We start from the raw sequence: 25,466 nt of genomic DNA, 5'->3' as shown, positions 1-25,466 counted from the left end.
TCAGAGCTAAATCATATATAAACTTGTAGAACTTAAGTGAGGACCTGAGACTGGGTGATTTCTAATGTGTGCAAAGAGGAATGGTCAAAGATCCCCACCTCTGTTCCCTCCAATGTTGGGTAATGTTGGGGAAGATTGGCTCACTGACAAAAAGTATTAACAATTAAAGTATTCCGGTTTAAAAAACAAATTATTTTCAGATTTATAGATTCTGCACCCAGAGACCTGGTGGCGGCTTGAGGTAAGTGCCACACTGCCCCATATGTGAAGTAACTCATTATCACAAGCAAGGATGACAGAAGCAAGAAGAGAACAATGACCCAGTTCCTCCACTCAAACAAAATCAAAGCAGCCAGTCACCCATGAGATAATCTCAGCAGCAGCTGCGGAAATATTAACCTTGCCCGCAAGCAGAGCAGCAATTTCAGCCCACTTTATTTCAGAAATCAAGGCCAGCATACAAATCTAAAACGTCGATCATCATAGTTAAAAAGTTCAGCTATGGATTAAGAAGTATTATAAGAATTGATAAAAACCCATCCGGGATGAAGAAGCAGGATGAATCATTCATTCTCGTCAAATATGGCAGGAATCTCAGCAACATGCATTTTTCATGGCCGCGTAGTGTGCATAAAAATGACTTTAATACATCTACATGAATGATTCAGCTAATGAACAAAGAGCTTACTGTAATGTGTTCACTGATGCAGACTCATCATAGCAGTCTGGGTGCCCCCAGGGTCCAGACGAAGAGAAACAGCCGCGTCAAGGATTAACAGGTCAGAATGAAAGTGTTGTATCCCCGTGCAAATATTAATAGGGTCTGGCCTAATTGACAGCATTAACAGTGCAAATGAATGTCTGGGTCAGACATCCTTTCTGTTAGAGGATCTCCGTCTGAATGAGGCTGCAGCTAATTTTGGATTCTGTCTTGAATGGTTATGCAGCTGGTATTTGAACCTTGCATTGTGTTTGACTCCCAGAAGAATACAACTCAAGTGGCATGGCTGCATGTTGTCTGACTGGAGATGTGAATCATATTTGTAAGTCAGTAAATAAGAGAGTCTTGATCGACATGAGGACACCTCTAGTCCGTTACTAGTCCGTTTATCAATAATGGCCCCATTTTTAAATGTTGGCTATATTTCTGACTTTCATGTTTCCTATAAGTGAAAATATTCAATCAAATTGCCTAAAATTTCTGTGCTTAGTTTAATGGAAATAAATCTGAGAGATTATATTGTGGTTCTTGTTTTTCTTTTCATACAGTAATTTACTTGTTCCAACAATCTCACAACAACTAAAAAGGAAAAAAATGAAGTGTACAGGAAAGCCAAACAAAATGTTACACTTTTTGGAAGATTTGTATTTATAATAATTTTATTACACCAATACATTTGCTTGTTTGTTTGTTTTTTTATCACAACTGAGAAAGGTACCACTCCAAACAGAATAAAACAACATAAAACGAGTTTCAGTTTTGAAAAAGGAAATCTCGTTTTCTTTACATTTTATTGAAAAATTTATGTCAAAGTTATTTATCCAGCCACAATCAATGGGGAAGTCTTCATTAGCAATACAGCAATCAAACCCGTCTTTTAATTCCTGATCAAATACTAATTTCCTCCAGTTTTGATTCTCTTTCAGATTCAAGTCAGGACTTACTTGACCACTGTTGATATTACCACCAGTCAGAAGAAATGTGTTAGTAAAATACAAAGAATGGACATTTTAGTGTCAGAAAGGTTATTAATAATAACTAAACAAACTCTGAAATGCATTTTTGGTGCCAATTTTTTTCTCTCTCTCTCTTTCGGGAACCTGCAGGAAAGTGAAACCTGAGAGCACTTTAGAAGAATGCTGCAAAGCCCTTTGATGACTAGTGACAAATATTTCAAGGAGAGTACTGTACCAACTGAAGAGCTGGCACCCTGACCTCTGAGATGCATGGCGTGTGCACTGGTTTAGACAAAGCATGTTGTGGAAACCAGCCGCTGGCACTCAGGGCACTCAAGGCATGTGAAATGCCTCTGACTAGACATACTCAGAGATTAAATATACTGATGGAGAAAAATGACGTCAAAGACCTGCAGTGTACCAGGGCACACAGTAATGGAAAGTATTTTTAGGATATTGTATAAACTTTTCTGCACCCCTTTGCTTCTATTCTTGTCTATAAGCTTCATCTGTTGCTAACTAACTCTTTGAAAAACAAAGATAGGTTCCTAGAGCTTCTAAATGTGGAAAGCTGTCAGGCTAAACTCCTGTGGAACCAGCTCCCAGTTTCAGGCAGTGGGGCAGACACCCTGTCTACATTTAAGAATCGACTTAAAACTTTCTTTTTTGATAAAGCTTATAGTCAGCCTGGTTTAGGTTATCTTGAGCTATCTCCGTAGCTACACTACCGTAGGATTAGGCTGCTAGATTACAGAATGACCATTCTACTACTTTCGCCTACTACTCTCCAATTATTTGCAGTTGTTTTACCAACTTGACTGCATTGTTTGATAACTACAAATGATTTGGAATCTGTCTGCATGATTGGATTGAAATTTCTTGAGATTAAACGCAGAGGTACTATATAAATAAACTGGATTTAAATTGAACTGAATGATTTCGTTTAAAGCTTATTCATGTGTTAGGATGGCCCTGTCAAATTTTACACCCACTTCTAATTGAGAATCTGTTGTAAATCGTGAAAACTGCTTCTTTCCAGTCTGACTGAGCTTATATGAAGGTATTTTGCAGGAAGATAGGGGGGGAAAAAAGTTAAGTCTGGAAAGTTTATGGAGACAAACCCCAAAAAGACTTGCTGCTGTGGTTACAGTGAAAGTTGATACTTTTAATTGTTCCAAAATGCAGTTAAAATATATTGAAACACATGGTTGTAATGTGGCTAAATGTAAAACATTCCTCATACTACTATCCATAAATATGCAAACCAATTAAGAGCTAAAATATGCAGTAAAAATTATTTTGATTTTTCACTTTATTTATTTATTTATTTATTTATTTTGCTCTTTCCCAAAGAGCGCTATGTGATTTGCTCTTGGGCGCAAAGATAAAATGCACTGCAGTCGGATGTCTGCCATCCTCTGTTTCCACATGAGCAGGTGCTCGCTGCATCAGAGCTATTTAAATTTTAGATCTGAGGAGCGCATGTGCCGCGCAGTCATCTGACGAGTGCGCGCAGTTGACGCTTCACAGCACCACACAGAGACGGCTACCGTTCTTACTACGGAGAGAGAGACACACACACTCGGTCTCCGCCAAGACGCATCTGTTTCAGGATTAAGCACTTTATCAAACACTGGACCCACAACACTACGAGCCTTTATTTGGTTTGAAACCAGACGAGCGGCTGAGGAGCAGAGGAAAGAAATCCTGCTGAAATGTGGCGGGCGACGCTGGAGTAACGGTTTTGGAGTAAGGCTCGAGGGGGGAGCTGTGTGGGTCTTCCAGGGATGCCATGAAAATCACAGGAGCGGAGTAACTCGGGAGAGAGAGACCGCCGCTCCTCGCTACAATCACAGACACGCCAGGGGCGCTGGTGGCGGCAGAGAGAGCGAGAGATGGATCCAGCTGGAAACATCCGCTCTTTTAGGTAGCGCTTACGAAGATCCAGGGAGAGCTGCTGACACGTCTCTGTCGCGCAGTTTGTAGCCGCCGCCGCCGCCGGGGAGCTGTCTCAAAGGATGGATTTCAGTCTGCTCCGGAACATCATCAGCAGATACGTAAGGGCCGCCGTCTGTCAACACTATCATTCCATATCCGATGTTTTTATGTGCTGCAGATTGTTACGGATGTTTTATTTCTAGCCTGGCATTGGTTTTTCCCCCTCCCTAGAGGTGGGTGACACGCAGAATGACAAACGCTTTGCTCATCTGCAGTGATGCACATGTCAGTGGATCGGCTTTGGCAGGCGCCCGACTGTTGTTTTTGTGGAGCTCAGTGAGAATGTGCCGGTGGTTGCAGATCCAGTAGTAACTGTGGGGGTGTGTGTTGGACACATATGAACTTTGCTGGCTCGTTTACAGTCCTTTGCAAAAATATTCACACCTTCTTGGACTTTTTCCACATTTCTTCTCCTACACTACAAACTTTAAAGTCTGTCTCATACTTTTGAAATGGAAGGAAAGGGTATGTGGTCTTCCAAAAGTTTTGGGAGTAAAAATTACAAAAATGTGTGCTTGTCTAATGTCCCTATGAGTCAGTAAATTACCTTGGACCACCTTTCAAGTAATTTGAGACTTTGCAAATCTAGTTGAAATTAATGGGTTTTTTTAGTAGGTCTGGACTTTGACTAGGCCATTTTAGCTCATGAGTATGCTTATGTTACGATTCCGCCAAGCCAGTAATCAATTACACAAATAAAAGGGTTTCCCATTAACTTTATCCAGTCCTTTGTCAGTCCAATAACATTTGACCCGAATTCAAACACCCCTTCAGGCAGACAAACCCGCATAAAACACTGCAAAACAACTATTCACTGCAAGCTAATGATGCTCTTGATTCACTGCAGAATAACTACATGCAATCTAAACCCAAGATCACACTACAACAAACAGGATCGGGTCACAGATATTTAAGATTAATGGCGACATGCTTATATTCTGGGAAGTGACCCGAAAATGAGACACAGGACATAAAAGCACAAAAAAACCCTGAAAAATAATTAGTCTGCCCTCACAAATACTAAGGAGAAACAAACAATCCAAAAGCTGGGTGAACTAACAAAAAGAAAAGAAAAAAAAACTCTAAAGAACATCAGGAAACAATGATTGAACTGTAAAAACAAAATGCAAAAATGACTACATGCTTGTAATAAACACTTTAATCAAATCAGTCTAAAACAAATAAAAAAACAAGGCATACCTGTGTCGCATAAGCCAACACTCAACAAGATGTTCTTTCATCAGTGGATTTATTCTTGCCACTCTAATGCAGTATATTTTACCTTTTTATTGCCGTTACAAATCAGTCATGATCTTGTTTTGGCATAAAAAAAATAAAAAATAGAAAAAACTGTTAATGTCAAAGTGAAAAGTGATTTTCTATATAATAATGATAGGAATCTGTAACGTGAAATAAGTGAATGTATTTTTTATTTTAGATACATCTTTGGCTGCAATAACAGCATGAAGTCTGCGTCTATGGGTCAGAGTCAAGCTGCGCATCTGGACGCTGCAATTTTTCTCCACTTGTCCTTGTTCAAGCTGTGTCAGGTTGTGTGGGGATCATCTATGAACAGGCCTTTTCATGTCCTACCACAAATCCTCTGTTGAATTGAGGTCTTTGCCTTGACTGGACCACTCCAGAACATCAACCTTATTGTCTTCAAACCTTTCCTGTGTAGCGATAGCTGGATGCTTTGGGTAGCTGTTCTCTGAAGCTGTAGTTCTTTCGCAGATGGAAACAGATTGTCCTGGATTTCTCTATATTCGTTTTATCTCCTTTACAAGTGTCATCCAAACATAGCGTCTTGCCTGATGGCCAAAAAGCTCCATTTGGTCTCATCAGATCAAAGAACTTTCTTCCACTTTGCCATGGAATCTCCCACATACCTTTAAGCTCTTTGCCAGTCTCTCCTAAAGCTTTGACTGGTCAAGAAAACTGGCAACAGTTGTTGTCTGCAGAGTCTTCCCCGTCTCGGCTGCTGGAGCTTATAACTCCTTCAGCATAGTCGGAGGTGTTCTGGTGACCTCGGTCACTACTCTCTTTTTTGCACAGTTTGTGAGGACGACCTGATCTGTGCAGAGTTACACATGTGACATGACGGATTTCACTAAACTCCAGAGAAGTCTGCTGTGTTCCTTGGTCTTCATAATGCTGTTTGTTTGCTAATGGTCTTGAATAAACCCCTGAAGCCTTCGCCGAACAACTGTACAGATGGACTAGTTTGTCTAAGATGGCTTGTGAACGCAGTTTGTTGCCTTGGATTTTATTTAGAGGTAACGGAGTAAAGATTGATTAATACCATTGCTTGGCACACTTTTCAGATTTTTATTTGTAAATAGTTTTTAAAACCAAACATTGAATTCCCTCTGCTCACAATAATACAATACAGTAAAACAGCGATGCCCCCCACCAGGCTTGTAAGGATTTTTTTCATGCACCAGTAACAGTGAAAACCAAGCCGGGTTTATAGTTCATGCATTGAACTGGGCGTGCAGTTAGACTGATGTGAGCGCATATCTCTGTAAACAAAGAATAAAGTGTTGAGTGTGCGCTTATCTCACGCACGCTCGCTTAATACATGTTCTTAAGACTATCGTTTTTTAAATGATGTCGTACAATATCGTATAATTTATCTTGCCATATTTTTAAAAGTGGGCTGCTTGTTGGTGGACTGACCTAGCGTCCCTTAAACCAGACTTAACAAGTTTTTGTGAGACATTTTTTCCAAGTCTCTCTCACAGTCGTCACCACACGTGTCTGCTGTCCTCTGTCTCCCGTATAGGTAGAAACTGTTAAGGCCAGGAAGAGAAGCGCATCCTTGTGGCAAACTGGAAATGTCCGCTAAACAACATCCGTGTAAAGCTGATCTGTAAACATTAGCCACATTACTGGTGGCCTGGCCTGAATGGGTCGCTGCCCTCAGCAACCTCTGATTATCTGGCAGGACGGGAAGCAGCTGGCTGGTGGGCGGCTGAGTTAGAGAGAGAGAAAAAAACAACATAGTGTGTTTGAGAAACCCGCTGTGACAGGGCCTGGTGAAGCTCTTTCACACATTTCCGACGCTTTTACCTGGTCATATGACAGACCCCGGTGTTGATGAGATGACATATTTTGGGACGGTCAGATTTGTTTTCTACATTTTTTTTGCCCCCCGATGTTTACGTTTGTGTGAGCGACAGGGAGCTTGACCGATGCTCAAGTCGAGCCAGCATCAAGGGAAATGAAATTCACAGTGAGGTGAGGAGGGGGGAGCAGCAGCAGCAGCAGGAGGAGGAGGCAGGGGGTAAATGGGTCACTGAACACGCCCCGCATCTCTCACCCCGCTGCCTTTGCATCCTGACAAATCCTCCAACGTTATTAACCCAACAAGGTATTAATCTTTATCTAAATTATCGAGATATTGATTTACAATTTGAGGGAGGGATGATGTACGGGACCTTCCGTCAACGCACCCATATTCTGAGCAGATGCTCTTGTAATGGGCCTACACAGCAGAACAAACATTACATCATGCAAGGTGATTAAAATGTAATGAGCAGTCCAGTCAAAGCCTTTTCAGACAGAGAGAATAGTCTGTTCTCATCAAGGTCACAGCCCAAATGCAGCTTAGTAATGAATTAATAAATCAACTTCAGCCATTAAAGGATGGTCTTTTAATTTAGTCCGGCTTACTCCAGAGAGAGCAGGTCTGAGGTCTTAAAAGTTGTATTTTGTCACCCTGTCTTCACCCATTAATTCAGATAGAACTGGAACATGTTGTTCTTTTGGTGGAAGAATGTATTTTATGGTCGGTTCTTAAGTTTGTCAAGACATTTTAGATATTTTATTTAAATGAAATGCTTTGTAGACATTCAAATTTTGCTAGCGAGGGGAAAAAAGTTGTTTGACTAGGATTTTAATAGTGTCTGAATTAATAAATCTATTCAGTAAAAAAAAATAGTAAAACCGAATCATTTACAGTGCTCTAAGCATTTATTGACAATCCTATTAAAGAGCTTAAAATTAAAGTAGCAATTCATTGCAGTAACGTATTATCACATTTTATTTAAGCACATTGAGTGGGTGAGGATATCAAGAGCTCGCATTAAAAAAAAAAATTGTTTGCAACAAAATCCCTGGAAACAACTATTGACTAAGACATTCTTTAAAATAAAAATATATATGTTACATAAACGTTTCAGTTATATTTTAGCTGTTCAGAGTGAGCAGGAACTTTTTTTAAAGATTTTTTTTTTTGGTACTTGTGGCCTTTATTGAACAGTTAGTTTAGACAGAAAAGAGGGTGGACATGCACCAAAAGGCTTGAGGCCGGGAATCACACCTCAGATGACCACGTTGAGCACCACAGCCTCTAAATATGGTGCACCTTGTGTGTAGCAACCTTTAAATACCAATCCACTATTTCCTGTTCCCCTGATGTATAAATATGATGTGACACGGAGGGCCATTTCTCTTAACCATTCTTCAAAATGGGAAAGAGACTAAAACATGGTGTTTAAGTAAATCCGATGTGCGCTGATATTTATAAAATCAGGAAATGGGTGCATGAAAATGCTTACTCACCTGAGCTTTCTCATTGTAAGAGCTAGAGGAGTCGTTACAAAATACAACACTTGTATTTACTGCAACTGTGGCCATCAAGCCAGGACAAGGATGCCGTTTTACTACATTAAAGACAGCGGTGCAAGGAAAAAAGTTGACAAATCTACGTTGGCGATGAGAAAACGAAGCTGTCACTGCAGGTTAAGCTGATGAATATCTGAACTTTGACCTCTAGTTTCAGTTCTGTGTTCACATCTTTGCATCTTTTCTTTGAATAAAAAAAGCAAGCCTGCAGTCACCTCTCACGGAAAAGTTGGCAAATAAACTAAAAGGCATGTTTTGAAAGCCAGGACACTGTCTGCTGAAGTACATTGCTGTTTGTCACTGCGACTAATGGTTAAGGGTGGTCTATTCCTGTCCGGTGCACCCCATGGCGAAGGGGCCCTTCTGTAGAGACAGCACCTGTAGGTGGCAAAATCGTGCAAAATGTGTGCTTGGTCTGAGCTTTTCCCGTTGGCCTTTAATGTCACGGAAAACGATCTTTTAACTAAAGTGCGTGTGATCGAGGGTAATATTTTGACGTGTTTAGCAAGGCTCAAATGTCTGTTTTTATTATTCTGAGAGCCATTTTCAACCCGGTAGTAGCGCGTTGACGTCAAGAGCAGTCAAAATGAGAGCTTTTTTCGAATGCAGATTACGGTGGCAGGGGAAAACGGAGAGAGCGGGGGGAGTGAGGAGAAGTGGCACAGCTGGATTAAGGAGTTGCGTAACTGTTGGATCAGAGCGAGTCAAGTGAGGGAGAAAGCTGGGACATCATCTGAATACAAATGTTGACATTCAAAAGCATATTCAGCCTTTGATTTTTGTCTCAGGTATTTTGTCATTGTCAGGCTTTTGGTGGATTTTCTCCCCACTGGGTGTACAGTTTTAACTTTGCACCCTGCTGATGTCTAAGCAGAAGGCATTATCAATATCAGATATTAATGATATCTGATATTGTAAATATCAAATATCAGTTATATTTACTGATATTACATATATCAAGTATAATTCTCTTACCTTTTAATATTGGCGAAAATGATGAGAACCACCGACCCTGCCTCTCTGCTTCAGTTAAACCAATCCACCCTGCATTACTACCACTGTCACATGACCAAACAAATGGCACATGTGACAACAAGACATACACGTCACTTGTTAATATCTCTCCAGTTATTAACAAGTACTGATGTTAAATAATGTCTGATATTGGTCATTATTAATTCTAATGCTGATATATTGTGCATTCCCAACAGCTGATTTTCATATGTTTTAGATAATAATCTGCATTTTAATAATACTTTTTTAATTTAAAGTCAATTCAATGTAATTTGAGTTTAATAGATGAGTGATTGTTTTAAATAATCAGGATTTCAATGTTCATGAAAACAATTGTAATTTTTGAAGCTTTTAACACCAGTCACAAATGACTCAACCTAGATGAGTTGTTTTAGGTGTAACATGACCAAAGAAAAAGCTTGAACACTTTTAAGATGATGTGTGACATGGCAACATTTTTTTTTCTGTGGAGAACCAAGACAGCTACCCTGGTGTAATGCTGGGCAACTTGCAGAAACAAACTTTGGAAGTTTAGCAACATTTTACTAGATCAGTAAAGTGTTTAGTCCAAAAAAAAGAGAGAAAAAAAAAAAAAGAAATTTGACTAGCTCATGTTCTGCAGCTTAAAAAATAAAGAGCTTTCAACTTCCCTCTGCAAACTGTGTTAATAAACCACAAGAACTGACCCATGATTTAATTTCCAACAACCAAAGACGTCACCCGACTCGAAGAGAATGAGATTCGGTCTGTTTAATGCATGAATCACATCACTGGTCCCACCTTGATAATCTCATTTTAAATCCATTTTCACATCAACAGATGAAGGAGGGAAGTCGTACTCAGTTTACAGTTTATATAATAAGTGTCTTCCATTTAGTCTTGTTTCTTTGATGCATGAACTTGCAGACTTAGTCTGATGTTGCGAAAGTGTTAACTGTGGTGTTAATGGGAAACATCTTTATCCTTGTTAGCTGGTTAATGTCCTGTTCTTTTATCTGCTTTTTAGGTGCTGTGTCAAATTTCACAGTTTTAAGTTTTCCAAACACTGTGAGGTTACCATGACACCTGAGCAAAAGGTGCTCAGGTTTGTGTCTTAGTCAGTTTTCAATTGGCGGTAAACCAGAGGTCTATTTTGTAGTTTTTACTGAGTTTTTGATATTCTCTAAACATAGAGAAGATCAAAATCTAACATCTTAGGTGGTTCAAACTTGAACTGAATAACCTGAAAGAGATTGCCTCAGAATTAAATAAGGATTTAAAACATAGTATTGCAAATACGTTTTCAGCGGAGAACCCATATTCTAATTTATTGAACATAACTGCAATCAAAAATGTCTAACTTTAAAATTATTAATAACCCAAACACATGTCTTTTGTAAATATGTGCTTTCAGAGGAGAAACATGTGTTGCACACTCCATGCTCATCTTTTTCATGCACAAACGGAAAATGATCATGTGTAAACCATTCACATTTATTTTGTCCCTTATTCATGCTGTGCCAATTATTATAACTCATAAATGTGTCAGTGAACAAACTGTTTCTCATATAACTGAATAAAATATACTGACATGAATCAAGACTATTATAGCTTTGGGAGTGTTATCATAGTTTCTTCAATGTCCCCCCCCCGCCCCCCAAACAGGAACAGTAAATGGGAAAGCTTCAGATGATTGCTTGGCTTATAATACCAATAAATCACGCACCGAACTTACATTTCTTTCCATTGACCATGATTGCATAAAGTCTGTATTTATAGCAGTGTCTGTTTGCTCCCCTCACCTTTTAGGGATCTGCTAGCTTAAAAAACTTTAATGAAATTGCAATGAAGTAAATTTATATAAAGCAACTTTATTAAAAACAAACTTTAAATCTTTTAAACTCGAAGGAGTTAAACCCCAGAGCGGCGCTGATCCGTGCTACGTAACCGTTTTCCTGTGTTTATACATCCTGCGTGAACAAGAGGAGTCCATTAAAGCTCGGCTGGGGAAATTTGATCTGTTGGTTAATGAGGGATCCCTGTTCAGCGTGCTGTGGTCTCCTACAGTGGAGGAAGTCTTAGACACCATGGCTTAATCTGGCCAGTTAATGGCGGGTATCTTTTATTATCTTTCTGCAACAGTAAGGAGTTGAGGTAGGCTTGGGATCTTGTCTGCTAAAGCATGCAGATAAAATAAAGACCATGCCAGAACTAGAAATACTCTCATTGCTTTTTATAGCAACATCTCTGAATTTTTAAATAGCAGGCCTCCTGCCTCTTTGCAATTCCAGCGTTCAAACAGAAACTAACCAGCTAAAGAGAGCCAAGTCACAGCGCAGTAGGGGAGCTGCAGTGGTGGGATGCTTCACTGTTATCACGGACATCGTGTCACTGCTGATGATTGATGCTGATGCAAAATCAGCCCACTTTGGTGATAAAGACAAAGCTTCCATGTCCTGCAACCAAGCAGGAAGCCAATTTGTCAGCTGGAGCCCTGAGGTAGAGAGAGGGGAAACTGGGATGAGGGTTGATCCAGATCAGTGGGAATTAATGACCAGATAACTAAAACCCACAATGCATCCTCTCTGTCTTTCTCAATCCCTGCGCTGCAGTTCCTCCCTGTCACGGTGTGACAGTCACTGCCAGGAGACGCTGGGAACAAAGGCAGAGAGCCGTGTGGACGGAAATGGGAGGATATGAGTGACAGAAATGACAATTTGTGTATTAAGTATAGAAATGTTAAAATTGAGGCTCATGCCCTTTCTGAATATTTTCAAATTGTGGTATTTTGGGGGGATTTCCTGTGTTAGTCACCTTTTTGCTGCGGTTATTGCTGCATTTTTTTATGGTTTGTCTCTTCCAGCTTTGCACACCTAGTGTTTTACAGCCTCTGAAACAGAATGCAAATTTGTGGTATTTATACCAAAGTAGATGTTGTTGAGGGTCGGACAACTGCCTGAACACAATTTTCCAAGTATGTATTTCTTAATTAACTCTAAATATTATTTTTATCTTCTTCTGACAATGTTACTGCAACTCAGCAGTACAAAGTGACTCATAACAGTGACATCTTTTAATTTCCCTGTCCTTTATTCTTTTTTTTTCTGCACAAATCTAATAAACTGCTATAACTTTTGTAATTAGACACTTACCGCCCCAGTGTGATGCTCTCACCATTCGTTGTTTCATTGTGTTGGTGCTGTTTTCAAGCTGCAGTGGTTTTCCATCACGCAAAGCATTTTGCTTTTAAACTTCTGTAAAAAGAAAAAAAGAAAAAAGAAAAAATTACACGCACACAAAAAAACTCCTTCTTTCACATGTTTGCTGTGTTTGTGTCAAATTGCAAACAAAGCTTGCTATGGCTTACTTTCAGCCATGCCTTTCTTTCCCTTCCATGAAGGCTAGATTTGTGCAATATGGCCTTCATGTCAACACACTCTCTCCTCCTCAAGCGGTAAATCTTTTCAGCTCCTCCAGAGTTACGTCTTGGCTGCTTCTCTGATTGATGCTCTTCTTGCCCTGTCAGTTCAGGTGGATTGCCATGTCGGTTTGCAGTAGCGCCATACTAGGATAATGGATTGGACAGTGCTTGCTGCTGTATAACCTAACCCTGCTTTAAGCTTCTCCCTGCTCTCTCTCTGACCCGTCTGCTGTGTTTCTTGGTCTTCGTGATCTCTAGAGTTTTCTAAAAACACCACTGACGCTTTCAGAGAAGAGCTGGATATAAACTGTGATTGTAAAAAGAAACTTAAATAATGTTTCATCCACTTTATAATTCTGGGCTATTTTGTGTCAATCTATCGCATAAAATATAAATAAAACGACACATTGAATTTTTTTGTTTAGTAGATTTTAAAATGTGTAGAAGTTCAGGGGATGTGAATAGTGTTTTTTTTCACTGTCCATACTTTAGGCACTGTAGAGGCTCTTAGTTTACATTCTCTGTGTTTTCCTTCTCGGTGCCTTTTTCACAGTTTGTGGTGTCATAATCTGTTCTTTTCACTTTTGCGCTCCGCTCCTCTTATTGCTCCTGCTGCTCGTTCTGCTCCACTGTCAGTTTTCATTTCACAGTGTCTACCGGGGTCATGTTGCCTTCACTAATGCTTTGGTGGGGTCTTAACTCGGCTCACAGCATCGACTACATCACTATTTTTACCTCATGGCACGTTCCTGTTCATAAACGGTGGATAAGTTTAGATCTGTGGCTGTGGGTTTTTTACCAAGTAATTTATGCCTTTATTTCACTTCGGTCTGTTCACAAGAATGTGCTGGTTGCCCTTAAAGCCATATTTAAAACACATCAAGGTGGGAAACTTAATTTGGACTAACATAACTTCACTAAAATAGTGCAGAATTGCTTATGTTGTGTAGAGCACATTGTTTATTTTTTTGATCAGTGTTTCTGTAAGGCTCGCTTCATTAACCATTGTCAGTCACTTTGCGCCACCCCAGGCCGTAAGTCTTTATTATTTGTTATTCGTGGGGCGATATCTTGCCACAATAGTGCTGTACTGCCTAATGAAGGGTGAGAGTTAGTATTTGCTGATCTAATTCCCTGGAATAAACTCTCCAAGGAGATGTTTTGTTGTAATACAGCTTGTTCCATATGGGATCCAATGTGTTTTCCTTGGCTTTGCATTGAGTGCTGTACATTTGAGCAATGCTGTAATGGGTAGCATAATGGAGCACAGCACAGACTTTAGGATTAGTTTAGTTTAATCATTTCTTTGTCTCTGTGCTGCTATTTTTATCCCGACATTCTCCTGTTTCATTGTCAGTGTGCAGGGGAGGAGAACTGGGTGGACAGCCGGACGGTGTATATCGGCCATAAAGAACCCCCTGCGGGAGCTGAGGCCTACATCCCTCAGCGTTATCCCAACAACCGCATCGTCTCCTCTAAGGTGAGCGATCCCCAGCCTCTGCCCCAGCATAGTTTATCTTCATGCTCCCTTTCTGTTTCAAATCCAGCCAACCATGTCTTCTGTCACATTTTTTGAAAAAGGAAACTATTCTCTCGACTTCCTCCTGTCAAGCTGTACATGTTTTCTCTGGCGTAGAGAAAGTTTGTGATGTGCCACTGATTCTCGAACTGCATCAGTAGTTTTATTTCCCCCCTTCTCTCTCTGTTCCACAGTACACCTTCTGGAACTTCATTCCCAAGAACCTGTTTGAGCAATTCAGAAGAATCGCTAACTTCTACTTCTTGGTCATATTTTTGGTCCAGGTAAAATTTTTCTTTGAGTTGAATAAAAAATTTTAAAAAAGCAAAATAAAACACAGTCTACTTTTGGTTTTGTAAAAAACAATCATCTCTAAAGTTACTTGAAATGACCTGTTTCAGATACATCATTACCTTTACTTTGGATGACGTTAGCTTGTGTTTGAAATAACCAAAAACTTTGCTAAAGATGCTTTTTTTTCCCAAAACAAAAAAACTTCAAGTGTTCCTTACATTGTGACAGATGAACTCTGTGATTGAAGCTGTGCTGGTTTCACATTGATAGCCAAATACTTGAGCTACAAAACCATGCTTTGGACCGCCATAGCCGATCCTTTGTTAGCTTCATTAGGCTCCTTCAGTGAGTCCAGGGTGTCGGAACTGTTTCCTCTTTCTTTGCTATTCATTATCGACATGTCTGGATGGTTTTTGAGCTGTTTTAAGGATCCTTAAGACAGCCTTTGTTGAATCGTAGGTTGGTTAGAGCGCAACCAGCTGTTTACTATGACCAAAAAGAGCCTTACACCTTCTCGTAGAACTTTAGTTCGAGGTTACGAAGTCTGTGTAACAAAACAACTCTGTTAACTCATATTTTGCACAATTAAAGTAGAAATGTTTGGACTCATTATGTGCGTTTCAGACATAATCCTGGCAATTCCCAACCAGCAGTTGCCTCAAGTCAGGGTTGTTCATTTCCACCAGTGTCATGTGAAATCTTGCACTCTCTCACGTGAGAAACTGGGTGTGGCACACCAGCTGGATTTCTATTGTTTAATAACAGAGGAAAGGAAAATCTTTGTTTGATTTCTGTTTTTTTTTTTTTTCTGATAAAAGGCTTATTTTCACCTGTAAATGGATTCAGTTCGATGGTATAGATGCAAAGTTTGGTGCTCTATCAGTAATTTTATGAGCTTCATCTTCCGACCCCAGCTTAGCTTCACTCCATATTTTCCTTCCTCCTCTTTGTGTTGTCCCCTCTTCAACCTCGCCCTCTTCTCTCCCTCCCGTTTGTCCTTTCTCCTCGCAGCTTATCATCGACACCCCCACCAGCCCAGTCACCAGCGGCCTGCCCCTCTTCTTTGTTATCACCGTCACCGCCATAAAACAGGTAGGACGGACACAAATGAGCTCCAGTCTGGGAAATATCGCCCCAATAACTACTGGCCTCAAACAAAAACACACACTCTCTCCAGACCAATCTGCAGCTGCTCCATTTTCCGTATGCACACATTCCTCTCCTGGTGAGAGGACATACTATTGAATAAGTCTGGTGATGTGAAAAATATGATAATGAGTGTTCTCTTCTGTTAATCACTTGAGCGGAGGATCCCGTGGCTCTGGGAGATACATCTCCAAATAGTGAGAGATGGGGTGCTATTAGTGATAGATGAAGTCGTCCGAGCCTAACGGAACATTAATCTAAAACGTGGCATTTTCACTTAAAACATAGGAAACGGGTCAGTAAGCAAACAGAGCCCAATACTAACTTATTACAGAGTCTGAAATCCTCCAGTTGTTGGGATCGTATGCTCCAGCACTCTGCACAAGCATCTTTTTTTTATTTTTTTATTTTATACCTTTACAAATTTGCTTCCTATTTCTGTCTTGCTGCCTCTCTGTCAGGGCTATGAAGATTGGCTCAGACACAAAGCTGACTGCTCCATAAACGAGTGTCCGGTGGACGTGGTGCAGCAGGAGAAGGTGGTGAGGACACAGAGTCACAAACTACGGGTAAGAATGGCCTCATTAGGCCGGCGCTGCACCTGAGGCCACAAAGCAACACTGCTGCACTGCTGCAATGCTCACTTTTTTTATTCTAAAGCCGTAGCTCCCTCTCCCGCTTTGCTTTCCTCTCTGCAGTGCTTTCTGGCTGTCTTCCTTGTCTTTCTGACCAATTATTGGATTTAAAACCTTTATAGACCATTCCCTCGTGCAAGGTTCTCTCCAAGGATGAACAATGTATTTCATAAATCATGATATTCTCGTCCTCGTATTCTTATCGCTGATGAGGAGTAGGTCAGTCATTGGTGATACGACATTGTGTTCTTCGTGATTGAATTATTAACGCAGCGCCTTGTAAAGCCATTCATTCATACCTCTAATTGAAATGACAAAACAAAACGTTTTGTCGTTTTGCCTCACTGGGTTTTTTTTGGGGGGGATTTTATGAGTACTTTTACCAGTAAGTAAAGACATGTGAAGTGAAAGGAAGCTAGGCCACGGCTTTCAAAATCTTTTTCAAATAAAATCTGAAAAGTGTGACAAACATTTTCATTTAGTCCCACTGAATAAAGCCTTTGTAGGACCACCTTTTGTTGGTTCAAGTTCAGTGTTCCTTGGCATCCTCTTACAGGTTCACCCTGTATTCAGCACCATCCACCCGTCTACCCATAAACCCAGAGCCGGTGCCACATCATGATGCTGTCACCGCCATGTTTCACATTAGGGAGGGTTGTGTTTAGGGATTGTGTGTTTTTTTAGGAAGTCATGCACCATTTTCCTTTTTATTTTACTATTGTGCACTAGTTTGTGTTGGTCTGACACATAAAACCCCAAATGGAAGCATTTATGTTTTTGGTTTTAATATGAAAGAACGTGACAAAGTTAATAGGGCATCAATACTTTTGGAAGGGATATTGTACCTCAGTAATGATCTTGATTTGGAATGCACTATAAATTGGTAATAACAGCTGGTGTACTCCAAAGAAAGGATTGTTTCTTCTTTTTTTTTTTTTTTTTAAAGATTTCCTTTTTTATACTTTTACAAACATAGCACACCTATATCTTTAGGCAGTTTCACCCATTCTTCTTTGCAGTTCTTCAGATGCTGTTTATATTCGTTTGATGTTGGAACCTCATACAACTAAGTCCCAGTTTCAAATAACAAAAAAAAAAAAAAAAAAACAGATCTAATAAACTGAAGGGATCAAAATATTCATTAAGAGAAAGTATTTTCAAGCTTTCTGTGAAGACTTTATCACATGTCAACGTGAAAAAAAGTGGAAGTAAATGGTTATCGACTGCTGCTATCACAAAAGTTGTGCCATACTGGATTTTGATGTTACTGCAGGTGAGAGAGCTCAGATTTTTCCTCTCAAACTTTTAATATTGACCATCTTTGATGGGTTTTTGTTTTTATAGAACTTAATACTCATAAATTTAAACTTCTGAGTAAAATATAAAGCCTAGTTAAATGGAATCTTTCAATCAATCAAGGTGCTGTTTTTTTTTTTTTTTACTAGCATTTTAAAATCTTTCAGTATGGTGCCCTAGAAAAATATTTCCAGAAGTGGTTTTTAAATGTTTGAAGACCTCTTATTTGGTGACCCAAGTCCAATGTTTTGCCCATAAACAACCACGTAGAAACTGGTTGTAATAATATAGTTAAGTTCTGCTTCCCAGTAACGGGAACAGTGCTGACTTCCAACACTTTTTTTTTTTTTGAAAAGCCATTAAAAACTGACACATGTAGCTGCTTGTTATCCATGGAGACATCCTTTCCCCACCATCCAAGGATCTAATGAAAACAGTGTCAGACTGTTTAATGTGACTGATCTAGCTCATCAGATCTATCGATTCGGTCTGCTATATTTCAGACTTGTAGATCCATTTTGTCAGCAGGTAGGTAATGAGCGCCGGTACATCTAGTTTCTGCTGCGTCTGCTGCTTGCTGTGAATGTGCAGAGACTGTGTGGGACGTTTAGGGTCAGCTCAGAATATACAGCTTCACCATAGCTGCCAGGCAATAAAAGGTTGCACAGCACTATAGTTGCTCCTGTCATTGCAGTAGTTTTCTTAGTTGTTTTTTTTTTCTTTGTGAAGGTGATGCAACTTTCAAAAAAAAAAGAAAAAAAAACAAGATTTCTTCCATCAGTGTAGCTTTCATCTGTCTCTCTATTAATTTTGTTCTGGCTGTCTGTCTGTCCTCCAGCATTTTCTGTTCTCTTCCGTAGATCAAACAGCAAGGATTAGAGCGTGCGCTGGGAGTAGGAATAATGATGAATACATTAATCATAATAAATCAGAGAGCGTGTGTTATGTGTACGGTCACCGTGGAGACAGGATTTATCCGAGTTTAAGCTGCTCTGCTCACATAATCCGTTATGCAACTTCTCACTCCTTTGGAAAAAAAAAAAAGAATCGTAAAAGATGAGCAGAGTGTTACCCACAGGTCTTTTCTGTTTTCCTTTTACATATTTTTTTCTAATCTTACTACATCTGCTTTGTTATTTTACAAGAGAGCTGCTGTGCCTCTCCTTTTCAGGTGGGCGACATCGTCATGGTGAGAGAGGACGAGACTTTCCCCTGTGATCTCATCTTTCTCTCATCCAGCCGGGACGACGGCACCTGCTACGTCACCACCACCAGCCTCGACGGGGAGTCAAGTCACAAGGTGCTGGCAAGAGACGAGTGATGACTTTCTGTCTCAGCCGCATTTTAAACTCGAATTAATTTAAGTTGCTATCTAAAACCATTGAAATTGCGAGAAGTTTTGCATCCTTAAAAGAATGAGAAGGTGATCGTCTACATTGAGCATCTTTGAAGTAGCAAAATATTTTAAGCCAACAACACATGCCCTCTGGGACAGAACAATGGCTGTTATAATATAAATTGTATTCCTGCTACTATTAAAAACAAATTCAAACATAGCTATTTCCAGGCAGGTTATATCACAGATCTTTAGCAATGTGCAAAACAATATTTTGTGTAAGTGCAGTGTAAATCTCCAGTACTTTATTGTTTATAGTAAAGCCTCACTTATTGGCATCCCTGATAGTGACTCATGTCTTACCGTCTGCCTGCTCTGAAACATTTACCAGCTTACTTGCACCCTTCACATATTGTTGAGGTCGCTTAGAGAAACTGCCCAAGTTAAACACCAAATCAATCCCAACCTCATAGTCGGTGTCTTGGTGACATTTTCCCCCCCGTCTTCTTTTTCTGCTCCCCCACCTCCTGCCACCTTTTTGTCTCAGACCTATTACGCTGTACCAGATACCATGGCCTTTAAAACGGAGCAGGAGGTGGATTCATTACATGCCACTATTGAATGTGAACAACCGCAGCCTGACCTCTACAAGTGAGTGTATCCCCGTAGATGGATCGTTGTACACATACCTTTTACAAGATGTAACCTTATGGCCCTGGACATCTTGATTTAATTTTGCTTTCCCGCTTTGTTCCAGATTTGTGGGACGCATCAACATTTACAAGGACAAAGAGGAGCCTGTGTCCAGGTGGGCAGTTGTTTGTGCTGTGGTTTATTGCCTAAAATTGTATCTATATTGCATTTTTTTTGTTTATTTTAGCCTAATGTTGGTTAAATATTTTAATTTGTCTGTAGCACTACATAATGCAACCTTTTAGCTTTCGAAACCTTAGAGGTTACTTTCCGGAAGCTTCATGGATCTTACCAGATACGTTTCTAGAACTTTCATGATTCATGTAGTTTGATTATGTAGTTTCCTGGAACTTCAATGAAGTTTGCTGCATACCTTCCAGCAATTTATCAGGTACTTTGCTGATAATTAGTAAGTACTCTGCTGGGAACACCTGGTTACTTTCCTGGAACTTATCAGGTGCATTGCCAGAGTTTCATTGATTGATTGAATAATTAACTGACTGATTTTTTTTTAACATGTAAATGCTAATCAATCAAGCTTTCCTCATACTATACCAGAGTTTATTAGGTGTTTTTGGAGCTTTCTAGACACATTCTTGTGCTTACCACATAGTGTACTTTTCCAAAACATACCAGGTCCTTTCCTGGAGCTCAATGTGTTCTTTTGAAGAACTTTTACTGAAATTATTTGTTCCTTTCCTTGATCTTACCATATACTTACTTGGATAAGTATTCCAAATAATATTCCAAAGCTACTAAGTAGTATCGTGGAGCTTATCAGCAGCTTCTGCGGAGCTCCATGGTACTTACTGGTTACTTTCCTGCAGCTTGCCATTTAAGCTACCAGGTGGCTTCCAGAGTTTTTAAGAAATTACCAAGCACTTTCTTGAACTTACTAGGTTACTTCCTTTTGTTTATTATGATGAGGCTTTTTTGACTGTGTAATTTCTAGAACGTACCTGATGCTTTCTTAAAACTTCCCGAAAAGATGTGGTAAATACAGTAAATTGCAATCTGTATTATTGACTGCTATGCTAATAATTATTTGGGTTTTCTGAACTCTATTAAAAGAATGAATTTACTTTACATTTGCAGAACACTAGGAGCTGAGAATTTACTTCTTAGAGGAGCCACACTGAAGAACACACAACATATTTATGGTATTACAATAATTTTGAGCATGCAGTTAAGCATTTGTAAACATTTTTTTTGGGGAAAAAAAAGAAACATTTTTGTTTTCTGCTCCTCAGCTGTTGCAGTCTACACTGGCATGGAGACCAAGATGGCGCTTAATTACCAGTCTAAATCTCAGAAGCGCTCTGCTGTTGAGAAGTAAGATTAATGATGGAGGCCTTCCCACTGCTTGATTTAGAGTGTGTCTTTGGGGAGTGGTTTACTTCCCAGCTCCGTGGCGCTGACCCCTCTTCACTCCATCACTCTCTGCAGGTCGATGAACGCCTTCCTCGTCGTGTACTTGTGCATCTTGATCAGTAAAGCTGTGATCAACACTGTCCTGAAGTACGCCTGGCAGTGGTCGCCGGACCGGGACGAACCTTGGTACAACCACAGGACTGAAAACGAGCGCCAGCGCCACGTGGTCTGTCCCCAACTCTGCGCATTTGATGCAACATTTAAGCAGCTGTGGTGTTGTAATTCCCCTAAAGCCACATTCCTATAACGTGCATCCTCCACTTCCTAGGTCATCCGAGCCTTTACGGACTTCCTGGCCTTCATGGTCCTGTTTAACTACATCATCCCAGTGTCCATGTACGTCACTGTAGAGATGCAGAAGTTTCTTGGGTCATACTTCATCACGTGGGATGAGGAGATGTTTGATGAGGAGCTGGGGCAGGGAGCCCAGGTGAACACCTCCGACCTGAACGAAGAGCTGGGACAGGCATGTGGCTGGACACACTCAAGCAAACTGCACTGCACAGATAACTGGATGCAATCTTTATGTAAATGTGCTGCTGCTTTCACTTCCTTCAAGGTGGAGTACGTGTTTACCGATAAGACCGGCACTCTGACCGAGAACAACATGGAGTTTATTGAATGCTGCGTGGATGGCAATGTCTACATCCCACATGCCATCTGCAACGGCCAGATCCTCAGTGCTGCCTCCAGCATAGACATGATCGACTCCTCACCTGGGGGGTACAGGAGAGTAAGTTTGTTTTATATGTTAAACATATAAAACCACAGATTTTATGTGATGGGCCAACAGAAGGTAAAACAAAATGGAAGGAAAAGGATTCGTGCTTTGTCAAAGTTTGTTTTATTTAATTTGCGTGCGTAGGAGTACGAGGATCTGTTTTTCCGGGCGCTGTGTCTCTGCCACACGGTGCAGGTGAAGGAGGAGGAGACTGTGGACGGCATCAAAAGGGGCATCCATCAGGGCAGGCCCACTTCCTTTTACATTTCCTCGTCTCCAGATGAAGTAGCTTTGGTGGAAGGAATGAAAAGGTAACATCATGGTGACAAGTTTTACTGAACTTAAACAAAAGTATATGAGATATCACATACACATTACAAAGTCACATTTTGCTAGAGAAAGAATTGAGTTTGGGTGATTAGCTTTTTCTAAATAATAAGTAGAAAAGTCCTGGGTGCATTGTGCAAAATTAGGAATGGATTCTTTCTTTAAAAGCATATTTTTGAAATTCTGATACTTTTCACTCTTTAGATGTTTGACACATTTTATTCATATCTCCCATTATTGAACAAGCTTTGTTCCACATCAACCTCACATACACACTACTAAGAAGAAAAAAACTTTCTTTTTTACTGACATTAAATCTGTTCTTATCTATAAATCACTGTAACTGGTGGTATGGTTAAGGTCGCTGTCCATTTTGAAAATCCATTTGTGCTCAAGTTTGAACTTCCTGGCTGATGTTATAAGATGTTATTTACAGTAATATTTTCGCATATATCCCTTTCCCATGATGCCATCTGCTGTTTGCACCCGTCCCTCTTGCAGTAAAACATCCCCATGACGCTGCCTTGGATTTAAAACGAATGTCATACTTTACATTTTCCATTGTAGGAAAATTATGTCAGTAATAATTTTAACCCTGATCAAAAAATAATAATTAAAAAAGTCTCCATCTGCATTAACCACAAGTGCTTGACTAGCCAAAGTTGTATCATTCTTGAAGTACATTTTGGGGTCACACACAGTTAATCCAGTGTCCACAAATGGCCCCCGGGCCTCACTTTGGACACCCCGATGTAGATTTTTCCAAATTGTTTAAAAGCATAGTAATCTTTGTGTATGTGTGTACATTTCTGAGTTTAAAGAAAGTAACAGAAAATGCTTCCTGTCATTAGTGTGGCTAAATGGAAATGCAGTTGGTTGTCCCAACTCACCTAAAACAGGAAAAGCTTAGTCTGATTTAATGTCAGCATGACAAAGAATGTGGTATGTGCCTTATTTGTAGTGTATGCAAGTGGTTTCCACTGTAACCTTCACAGTGTGCAAGCACTGTACATACATCTCAGCTCAAGTTACGCAACATGCGTCACAGCATCTTCAGTCTTGCCACCTCCGAAAGACGCGACTGTTCATTTACATGACCTCTTTCTGTCACCCTCTAATTAATCATTTTCCCTCCGCCGTCGTTGCCAGGCTGGGTTACACCTATCTGCGACTCAAGGACAACTACATGGAGATCCTCAACAAAGACGACGAGATCGAAAGGTCTGTTTTAATAAGTTGTTGCACCACGAAAGATAAAACGGGATTAATCCAGCTGACGGAGTCCTGTTTACGTCATCCGACCGAAGAGAATTAGCTCTCAGCTTGTGATACAAAAGAAAAAAATTAAAAACAAATCTGCGACCTTAGAAGACCTGCTCAATCGGATCAAAACGATTAAACTGATGAGTGAAACTGAGTAATAGTCCGGTTCAATTCCAGAGAGGTTTTATGGAAATTCTCTGTTTTGATCCATTGCGTGTGTTTGTGTAAGCAACCTGGCCGTACATCACTGTCAGCGGCGGCCTGTCGATAGTGAGCTATTTTTAATGAAGCTGGAGAGAAAGAGAGAGAAGGGAGAAGTTGAGCATTCAGATTCTAAAGTCTTCTTTGATTTTCTGTCTTTTCTTTTTGCTAAAATGCAACATGTTTTTGCCAAATTCAATATATGTGTGTGTATTTTTTTTTTTTCTTTTCTTTACTGAATTAGAATCATCTGCAGTTTCTAAAGGAAGCCAGTATGTTCATTTTGTGCTGTAGATGAATAAAAGGGGAGTGGTGTGAAGTCATTATTTAACAAAGGCCACCTCTGAAATCCTGATCACATGTAAAATAACTATTCTGGCTTCAACAATAAGCTCTTGCAGAGGAACCCAGCAGCCAGAACCAGGAGTACAGTGTGTACTCAGAGGTGTATACTTTGCGAAATCAGCCAAGGCGCTATTACAAAGGAACCGTTGTGGAAGGAGAAACTTTGTCCGTTTGTGAAATTTGCCCTCAATCTAAAAGAAACGAAAAGGAGGTGAACACACTTCAACTCTATCCCTCCTTCAGGTTTGAACTGCTCCATGTGCTGAACTTCGACTCTGTCAGGAGGAGGATGAGCGTCATAGTGAAGTCCATCTCAGGTGAGACGTCGCCGCTCGCACCTTTTTATAGATCCAAAATTAGATGCTGGACACAGTGCCTGCAGTGTGCTAACAGCGTTTGGCGCTGTTTCTGTGTGTCCTCAGGAGAGTACCTGATGTTCTGTAAAGGTGCAGACTCATCTATTTTTCCTCGAGTAGTGTCTGGAAAGGTGGAGCAAGTCAAAGCCCACGTGGAGCAGAACGCTGTGGTGAGTGAATGTTTTTCATCTGCTGATTGGGTTTGAGGGTACATTATGTCCATTTTACACATTTAGCCATATGTTTCGTGTTACACATTAAATCCTTAAATATATATCTGAGGGAAATTTCACATGTAATGTGGTAATTAAAACTGGTAAATGTTAGGCCTGCTAAGCGGACAAATTGGGCTGGATGATAAATTGTCTCAGTAAGTTTTGCGATAAACGATGATATTGTTGTTTTGAAACCATTTTCAAGTAATATATTGTTAATGGCACAGTAAGGCAAATTTGCTCTCTCAAAGAATTATAAACTTTTATTTTGTAAAAAAAAAAAAAAAAAAAAATCCAAAAATATCCAAGTAAAAGACAACTAAATACCATAAATAAATGTAAATCGTCAGGATGGAAATGATCAAGCTCATTTGAATTCGTTATGCGAATGATCAATTATCTGCTTATTCCGACAGGCTTAATAAACGTCTAATTTAGCGAAAATCATCCCACAATAATACTTAATAGAACCGTGTAGCTGCTACAGTTTCATGATTTAAATCATCTTTAGATTATTTCACGTGTTTCAAGTCCAAATCCAGACCTAAATCTGATTGAGAACTGTGGCATGACTCGAGAATTTGTTCCTATAGTTATTCTCCGTCCTGTCTGACTGAGCTTGAGCTTCTTTTTTAAAAACAACAACAAAAAAAAAAAGAAATCTGCAAAAATTTCACTCTGTAGGCATGTAATGCTTGCAGATGCAGCACCCAGAAGTCTGGCCGGCGCTATAATTAAAAAACTTGCACATACACAAGCAGGATTCATCTCTTAACATTCTGCCTCCCTTTACCCTTTTTCTATTGGTCTATTTGTCTGTGACCCAGATATCAGACCTTGCAGAGCATCTTGAAACACGTGCCAATTTCAGGAGATTTTAGAGAGGAAGCTTTTTAGTGACCTTATATTGTTCCTATAGTGGGCATACAGCTCTTATATATTGTTGTGGGCTGAAAGGGACAAACGTGCA

At 40.0% G+C, this 25,466-nt stretch overlaps 1 protein-coding gene across 1 annotated transcript in view; it reads left to right on the top strand.

The window, feature by feature from the left end:
• The first annotated feature begins 3,184 nt into the window (after positions 1-3,184).
• Positions 3,185-25,466, top strand: part of LOC106918456 (phospholipid-transporting ATPase IH-like) — a 36,566-nt gene continuing 14,284 nt past the window's right edge. The window contains exons 1-17 of the mRNA XM_014988260.2: positions 3,185-3,734; positions 14,076-14,198; positions 14,432-14,521; positions 15,543-15,623; positions 16,139-16,246; positions 18,780-18,908; positions 19,492-19,595; positions 19,702-19,752; positions 20,733-20,797; positions 20,888-20,969; positions 21,084-21,234; positions 21,337-21,534; positions 21,628-21,801; positions 21,934-22,100; positions 23,266-23,337; positions 24,169-24,242; positions 24,348-24,451. Of these exons, the coding sequence (XP_014843746.1) occupies positions 3,696-3,734; positions 14,076-14,198; positions 14,432-14,521; positions 15,543-15,623; positions 16,139-16,246; positions 18,780-18,908; positions 19,492-19,595; positions 19,702-19,752; positions 20,733-20,797; positions 20,888-20,969; positions 21,084-21,234; positions 21,337-21,534; positions 21,628-21,801; positions 21,934-22,100; positions 23,266-23,337; positions 24,169-24,242; positions 24,348-24,451 (1,812 nt within the window). The 5' untranslated portion in view covers positions 3,185-3,695. The remainder of the gene's footprint in view (positions 3,735-14,075; positions 14,199-14,431; positions 14,522-15,542; positions 15,624-16,138; positions 16,247-18,779; positions 18,909-19,491; positions 19,596-19,701; positions 19,753-20,732; positions 20,798-20,887; positions 20,970-21,083; positions 21,235-21,336; positions 21,535-21,627; positions 21,802-21,933; positions 22,101-23,265; positions 23,338-24,168; positions 24,243-24,347; positions 24,452-25,466) is intronic.

This window comes from Poecilia mexicana, unplaced genomic scaffold (genome assembly GCF_051168715.1).
Source record: "Poecilia mexicana isolate PSO_F unplaced genomic scaffold, ASM5116871v1 scaffold_2, whole genome shotgun sequence".
NCBI lineage: Eukaryota > Metazoa > Chordata > Actinopteri > Cyprinodontiformes > Poeciliidae > Poecilia > Poecilia mexicana.
The sequence above is the reverse complement of the archived record's forward strand: the minus strand, read 5'-3'. Positions and strand labels throughout refer to the sequence as shown.